The sequence below is a fragment of the Halichoeres trimaculatus genome, unplaced genomic scaffold (assembly GCF_033239565.1).
Source record: "Halichoeres trimaculatus isolate MK-OKI-2021-1 unplaced genomic scaffold, fHalTri1.1 fHalTri1_scaffold_1, whole genome shotgun sequence".
NCBI lineage: Eukaryota > Metazoa > Chordata > Actinopteri > Labriformes > Labridae > Halichoeres > Halichoeres trimaculatus.
Genome location: NW_027437179.1, coordinates 41861967 through 41869934, shown reverse-complemented (window position 1 = coordinate 41869934; position 7968 = coordinate 41861967). Strand labels below are relative to the sequence as shown.

The following is a 7968-nucleotide window of genomic DNA, read 5'->3' as shown; positions in this document are numbered from 1 at the left end:
TGCTGACTGGACGGGTCTGAATGGACGGGACCAACTCTTTGAGTGTCGTGGGGGTGCAGAGAAGGTATTTGACGTCTGAAACGTTCCCGTAAGACACATAGGAAGCGGAAAAGCAAAACTCTCAGCTTTTTATAATAAAAATAAATAACTAACTGCTAATTTAGGGAGAAACAACGGATCCATTAAGGATTATAAGAAATATCTTTCACACTCTGAATCCTCTTGTTATGGAGCGGTGAGAAAACCAAGGCATAGACCGGAAATATTGATAATCCTTTGAAAATAAAAGCACTTTGAAACGGTAATCCCAGGTTTGTGTTTTTTTTCTGATCGTAAAGTGCTACATTGCGATAAGACACTGAAACCACAAGAAATTCAGGGAGAAAAAAGTGCAAGTTTTATTATAGCATTGTATATGAAATTGACATTGGTTACATGAATAAAATTACAGCCTCCCACTCACACTGTTCTAAGACGTTGTTTATATATTTTTTTCGAATTCATTTCTAGATAATAAAATTTCCGATTAATGTTACTATAGTGGACAATTCTACTAACTGGAAAATTTGTTTTGAACTTTGAGTCAGCTGCAAAAAAAAAAAGAGATTTGGCGAAGAAAACTTGAATGTATGGAACGGAATTTGTTCCTTAACACACAGACTACCCAAGAAAAGGTAAATCCTGAAAGACTTTAGAAAATATTCCCTCCATTGTTATCTAATGAAATCCGCCGCCTCAACGCCACGTCTTATTTTGAAGGTTGATGACCGGAACTTGTCTTGTGCTCTGTCTTTCTGCGCATGTCCGTGCCCTACATTCAGTATCTGGTTCTTGAGGTTCCTGTTGCCCTGCACACAGTGAACGGGTGTCGGGGTTTTCATGCAGACGACATGGCCTTACTTTGTCACCTGCGGTCGGACTCGTGAGGGGGGCACGCGGACGGATGGATACAGGTGCTGCTGACAACCCACGGAGACGCACGCGGAGCTCACGGACCTGCCACGGAGCTCAGCCGGGGACGCGATCCGTGCTGCGGTGTGTGAGCGTGGGAAACACGGAGGCAGACCATGACATGGAGGGGGGACCCGGACTGAAGTTTCAGGCCATGACGCCCCGCTACAGCCTGCTGCGGGAGGTGGGCAGGGGGGCGTACGGCGTGGTGTACGAGGCCGTGGCCCGGAGGACTGGAGCTCGGGTGGCCGTGAAGAAGCTCCGGTGTGACGCTCCGGAGAACGTGGAGCTGGCCCTGCAGGAGTTCTGGGCGCTGGCCAGCCTGGAGAAACGGCACCAGAACGTGGTCCAGCTGGAAGAGTGCGTGCTGCAGAAGAACCGGGTGGCCCAAAGGATGAGTCACGGGAACAAACGGTCCAAACAGTACCTGCGGCTCGTGGAGACCTCACTGAAAGGTGACTGTTTGTCTCAGGATGTGATGACGTAAGCGCTGCTGTTGTGTTCTGGTCGGAGCCAAAATGTCAGGAAACCTTTCCGTGTTCAGAAAAACCCCTGCAGCGGAGGGGAGACCAGCTCAACCCGCCCGAAACACAACAACAGGTTAAACCCTCAGGTTTCCACAGCAGGTCCTGAGCGGCGTAAACAAAGGGTTAGGTAACACTGAGAGCAGGGGCGTGGGCTGACGGGGGGCCGTGGGGTGGCACAGACCTAGAGATGCTCAGCTCCTGGAGAGATAAACAGATCCTTAACTGAATATTTATGTTCTAATAAATAGGATTTCTCCTGTCAGCATTAATCTGTATATCACAGGCATCCCAGAAAACCAGAGAGGGACCACGCTGTGATTAAAAACCCTTAACACTCTCTAGTTGTGTTATTATCACGAGTATGGTTATTATCCTTACAGTTCTGAGGAAGTTGAATCCATGCTTGTTAAACATCTGATTATTAATCAGTTATTTAAGCACAAAACTTAACCGTTTCATGATAAAGCTAAGGTTTTTATTTAAAAATCAATTTTTCTCTGTCCATTTCTACCTGCTGAGGATCAGAGCTGTTATCTGTTTTTTTTTTTTTTTCTAGCACCTTGTTAACCTTGCCTCTAACTGACAGCAGAGTCTCCTCTTCCTGTCATTTGGTGTGTCTCTTCCTCTGATGGTTGGGGTTTTTGTTGGTGACTCTGTCGTAGTCTCATGGTCTGAGCTCCTCCTGTCAGCTGATGGAGTTTGTCGAACTGATGATCAGGGTGTCCGCGGGGTCTTAAAAAGTATTAGAAGTTGATAAATCAATTTTGAGGAAATTAAGGGCCTTAAAAAGTCTTAATTGTGGTTTTATGAGGTATTAAGTTTCATAGGTATTCAAGGTTTGACCCAAAAAAATACCCATGAATATTTATTTTCCTCTTTGCAACTGGCCCCTGATTGGCGACGGTAAACATTCAGCTGATAAAGTTCTAAAATAGAAAAGAATAGAGTTACTTTATTGATCCCAAACTGGAAAATTGTTGTGTTAACAGCAGAAAATGGATGGAGTCCGTAGAAAAATACAAAAATAAAAAAGAATAGAACAAAAAAAAATACATAAAGACTCCAGTTACAATAAAATACAACAATAAGGATTGTGAGCGGTAGAAACACCAGCTATAAATAACGCCATTTCTAGTTTTGCAAAGAGAAGTTAAATACAACATTGAAGCAAATCACACTATCTCCGGCACATGTTTACATTTTAAAAATGATTAAATTATTTCTCACTTTCTTCTGCAAGTTGGCATTGAATAACTGTTGTTTCTTGTTGTGGGAGTGTTGATAAACCTTTAGTTTCATTTGTTCGTTCAAGCTTTATTCCTCCTTAGCTTACATCATTTCTGTACAAACGTAAACTACATCTGTTAGAAAGTGGATGCCAACAACAACTGAAAGTTGCGATAAAGTCTTAAAACTCTTTTAAAGGTTTTTGAAAAAGTCTTGAAGAGGTATTGAAATCAACCTCAGGATTTTAGCATTTACCCTGAATGATATGTTATATTTTCATGTGTTAGCATGTTAGCCGGGTATTTTCAAAAACAAATCTCCCCCTCGTTTGCTTTAAAAAAATACTTTTTCCCACATGCACTGGGCAAACGAAACCGTTTTGGGAGTCTTTTTAGACGTGAAACCCGTTCCAGCCAATCAGGATGAACCCTTGTTGTTCAGCTGTGACGTTTCGGAAGCAAAAAAAAAACAGTTTTCCAGCGTCAACATGAAACCAGAGTTTTCCAGAATCTTCACTTTGGCCAGAATGTCAGTGATGGGAATCTGCCTGAACGTATAGAAATATATGTGGCTTCCCAAACACCTGGCTAGGCTGTGTCAGTTTGCATAGAAAGAGGATTGTAAACTGGGCTCCATGAGACAGGAAGGAGAATAAATGAAGGTTTTAGCATCTCTGAAACCATGTTTAACCCAGGGATTGTTAGATCGCTGTGTTTTTGTCTGTCCTGTGTAAGGCAGAGTGTGTGAGGTAACACCGAGTGCTGTAAGACGGGTCACTGGGTTCATTCATCACTCTGCTGCTGTAGCTCTCAGCTTAGCAGCCTGCTGTAACTGTGTGTGTGTGTGTGCGTGTGTGTGTGTGTGTGTGTGTGTGTGTGTGTGTGTGTGCTGCTCTGTCTTTGTGCTGTGGAATCAGGGCTCTTGTTGTTGCTCCGGCTGCTGGGGGAGGGGCGGGATACACATCTGAGGCTCCATGTGAAATGGAGTCTGCTGAGCGAGCCGACACACTGATGGTGCGTCTCTGTCTCTGTGCGTCCTCAGGGAAGCGTGTCCTGGGCCCTCCAGAGGAGCCCTGTTTCCTGTGGTTCGTCATGGAGTTCTGCGAGGGCGGGGACCTGAACCAGTTCATCCTGTCGCGGCAGCCTGACCCGCACACCAACCAAAGCTTCATGCTGCAGATGACCAGCGCCGTGGCGTTCCTGCACGAGAACAACATCGTCCATCGAGACCTGAAGCCCGACAACATCCTCATCTCGGTGAAGTCCGGCGCTCCGGTTCTCAAGGTGGCCGACTTCGGCTTGAGCAAAGTCTGTGCTGGTTTAGGAAGCACTGTCGAAGGCCATGAAGGCGAGGAGAGGAACACAAACATCAACAAGTTCTGGCTGTCGTCGGCGTGCGGCTCAGACTTCTACATGGCGCCCGAGGTGTGGGAGGGACACTACACAGCCAAGGCAGACATTTTTGCTCTGGGCATCATCATCTGGGCCATGCTGGAGAGAATCACCTTCATCGACGCAGAGTCCAAGCGTGAGCTGCTCGGCACGTATGTGAGACACGGGGCCGACATTGTTCCTGTGGGGGAGGCGCTGCTGGAGAACCCAAAGATGGTTCTGAGCATCCCTCAGAAACGCCGCTCCAGCATGTCTGATGGCGTGAAGGAGCTGCTGCGCGACATGCTCGCTGTGAACCCTCAAGACCGACCTGACGCCTTCCAGCTGCAGGCCCGCATGGACCAGGTCATGTGTGCCGCCTGACGCCACAACCTCAAAGGTGAGGAGAGAGTTCAGGTTCCTGTCTTTTCAAACGGTGGACGCAGACGCTCTCAGGTGAGCTACCTGCTCCACTTCCTTCAGGTCAGGTTGTTTTTATGTGTAAATAAGGGCGTGGGTGGGGGGGCTGCATTCAACCCTCCTGAATCCTTGACCAGTCGGTCAGCCAGTCTGAGCATGTGCAGTAGATTTCTGCACATGCTCAGTCTGAGGTTTGTTTCAACTTGTTTTTCATGAATCTGTCTGTCTCCTCTGAACTCGTGTCCTACTTCTTCTTGTGGGGGGAGGGGCCAGGGAGGGTGTTATGCAAGTGGGTCAAAGGTCAACCTCTCTCTTCCTCCCCCTCCTCCCCTCCCTCCATTCATAGACTCCCCTCCCCCGCTCAGCTCCTCCCTGAGCCAAACAGAAAACCAAATCACAACAACGTCAGCAACCATGAAGTTTACTCTTTACTCTGTGTCTTTGCAGACCGATGCTGGGACCTGGACCTCCTTCCTGGAGCTGAGACCCTGCTGGATGTAGGGCATCCTGGTCCTGGTCCTGGCTGGTTTCAGATCTGTTAGATGAACTGGTTCAGATTTAGACTCAGAAATAGTTTGTGTTCATGCTCCATCAGTGCTCCACCTGTCTGACCTCTGACCTCTGGGACTGACCCACCTTGGACTGACAGATAAAGCTCCACTCCCTCTGCAGATATGTCTCTCTGTGTGGGACCCCTGGTGGACACTGTGATCAAAGCCTCTCAGAGATGCTACAAACATTAGCTCTGTTAGCTGCTGGATTTTTTAAATCTAGGTTTAAGCTGTACATGTGTCGTCCTGCAGGGGGCGCTGTGAATCATTGGTCATTACCTGCTCAGGATTTAACTCCTGGATGTTTGTCTGCTAATACTCGCCACGCTGCTCCCCCTCCTCACTCTCAGAGTTAGCATGTTAGCATTTTAGCTGTGGCTGTGAAGGAACAGGAAGGCGTCCGTTTGTCGTCACATGAGATTAAACCTCAGCTGCTATAAAGTCAGACAGGTGCAGGTGAGACCAGGGGGGACTCAGGTCCAGCTCCTGGTCTTCCTCATCCTCACAGTTTGTTGATATCCATGATTCTCAGACTCTGATTGGTTTAGAAGTCTTCCTCTGAGTTCGATCTTGAGTCTGATGATCTGTAAACGCACGGTGCCTTCAAATATCTGCTCCACTTCTTTCTCCCAGATTAAACCGTGAATCTGTTAGTTTCTGGATGATAATCTGTCTGCTGGACGAGGACAGGTCAAAAGGTTTTAAAGCCAGCTGCAGACCAACATGAGTCATGTGTTTTCTGCAGATAATGGTCTGACAGTCTGAGCTGCTGGATCATCAGAGTCCTGCTGTTCTTCCTTTCTTATACTACCTCATGTCCGTGCACAGCTTCACCTTTTCTTTGGCAAAACTTCTGCAGAGGTTCCTCAGAGATTACACACCTCAGCATGTGTCGCATTCAGGTGGTGTGATGCATTGTGGGAAGGTTGCAGTTTACCCTGAAGAGCTTGAATTCAGATTAATCTCATGAATACCTCAATTTGTTTGTTTGAGTACGGCCAAAGTATTCTTTTTACTGATTATTGTACTTTAATTTTATTTTGAAGGGATGTTCCTGTCCTGATTATTATACTTGAGTTTTATTTTGGAGGGCCGTTCCTGTCCTGTTTTTAATACTTGAGTTTTATTTTGGAGGGCTCTTCCTGTCCACAGGTGTCTCTGTGTTGGTGTTAGTTGTTGTGGATCTGTACCTGAAGCTGAATCTGCAGGATGGACTGAGTCCTGATCACATGACTTGAATCTTGATGTCCTCATTGATTGTTTGTAACAATGTTTGTTTGTTTGTTTGTTTTTTTAATTGCCGACTTTGTAAATAACTGAGCTGCATTTCAATAAAGAATGAAACCGGAGCTCCTAAGTCCAGTTTCATGGTTAGCTCTGGTCTGGTGGCGCTCCTCCTCTCCTCCTTTCCTCCTCTCCTCCTCTCCTCCTTCAATGATCAAACTTTTTTCCAACTGTTTTTACTTCAGCTGTTTGACCTTTGACCTTCAGATTTGGACCTGAATAGATTTGGGGTAAGCTGATCGAGAGCTTCACCCTGACCTTTGACCTCCACCCCCTGAGCTCTGAAAAGACGCATAGAGTGACCGTCAAACTCTGTCAGGCACTCAGCATGCAGAGAAATGTGTGTGTGTGTGTGTGTCCTCTGTGTGTGAGAGGGTGTGATCTCCTCAGGACACACAGAGGTCTTACTCAGCCCAGAGACCTGAAACTCTTTTTGGGACAAGGTCCTGGGGCAGATGAAACAAGCTAAACAGCACCACCAAGTGGTGAAGAGGCTGCACTGCATCCTACTCGGTGTATGCTCTAAACTCAAACCACAGGTCTCCGTTTTTATTTTTACCCTCTCAGAGGCTCCATGGACTCAGTTTGTTAGCTTCTGAGGGTTTTTACTGCAACAGGAAAACATAATAAAGTTTAAAGATTTAATAACAAACAGAAATACAAACACAGCGAGCTGGTTAAGAACATTTCTCACGGAGATTAATGTTTAAATAATCAATCATGATGATATTTTAAAGTCACGTTTCCAGTTTCAGTCAAATCTGCTCATAAAATTTCACACCTGTTGTGTTTTCAGCAGACGTGTCTGTTGACATTTCCTAAGCTGTGAAGTTGTTCAGACTTTACAGAAACCTCTGTCTCATTTCCCTGTGATTGTATTTCCTGCTCTATCTTAAAAGAGTCACGTTGGTATTTCCTGCCATCCTACGGTTCCGGCATGTTTCTCAGATTGTTTCAGACTAACGACCAACTCTGATTCACCAAAAAACTCACAGACCTCTGAGGTAAACGAACCCAAAGCAACAGCCCTGATAGAAGACTGATGAGTGATTAACTCACATCATACATGTTGAAACTATACATGTTACAGCCCACCATACAAATTAAAACTCACATCTTGCATTTTACAGCTCACATTGAACATTCTACAACCGTATGTGTTACAACTTACATCATAAATGTAACAACTGTACATGTTACAGCTTGTATCGTACAATATGACATCACATAAGTTACAGCACTCATTCATACATGTTACAACCATTTGTGTTACAGTTCGCATCATACATCATACATCAAAACTATACATTTTACAACAAGTTGTACATATAACAACTGGCATTATACAGTTGTCATTTAAACATGTTACAATAAGCATCATAGATGTTTCAATTGTACATGTTTACAGTTTACATTACACAAACTAAACCTCACATCAAACATGTTACAACCCATCATACATGTGAAAACTATGTGTTACAACTAGCATCCCACATGTTATAGCCCTTTATACATATCAAATCTCAGATCATACATGCTTCATATATACATGTTACAATTTGTATCATACATTTCACAACTGTGGTTGTTACAGCTTACATCACACATGTTCACAATCATATTATACATGTTTCAACC

The 7968-nt window shown here is 45.1% G+C and overlaps 1 protein-coding gene across 1 annotated transcript; it reads left to right on the top strand.

Annotated features, from left to right (window-relative positions):
• Positions 1 to 778: 778 nt before the first annotated feature.
• Positions 779 to 6390, top strand: LOC141790509 (serine/threonine-protein kinase 35-like). Its single transcript, XM_074670828.1, has 3 exons — positions 779 to 1406; positions 3747 to 4475; positions 4943 to 6390. The coding sequence occupies exons 1-2, from the start codon at positions 944 to 946 to the stop codon at positions 4457 to 4459; spliced, it is 1176 nt and encodes a 391-aa protein (XP_074526929.1). The 5' UTR covers positions 779 to 943; the 3' UTR covers positions 4460 to 4475; positions 4943 to 6390.
• The last annotated feature ends 1578 nt before the right edge of the window (positions 6391 to 7968 follow it).

Bases quoted from the DNA above. Each gene is read 5' to 3' on its own strand.
- LOC141790509 (XM_074670828.1), top strand. From the start codon at position 944: ATGGATACAGGTGCTGCTGACAACCCACGGAGACGCACGCGGAGCTCA. The intron at 1,407-3,746 runs GTGACTGTTTGT...GTGCGTCCTCAG, and splicing joins CGTGGAGACCTCACTGAAAG to GGAAGCGTGTCCTGGGCCCT.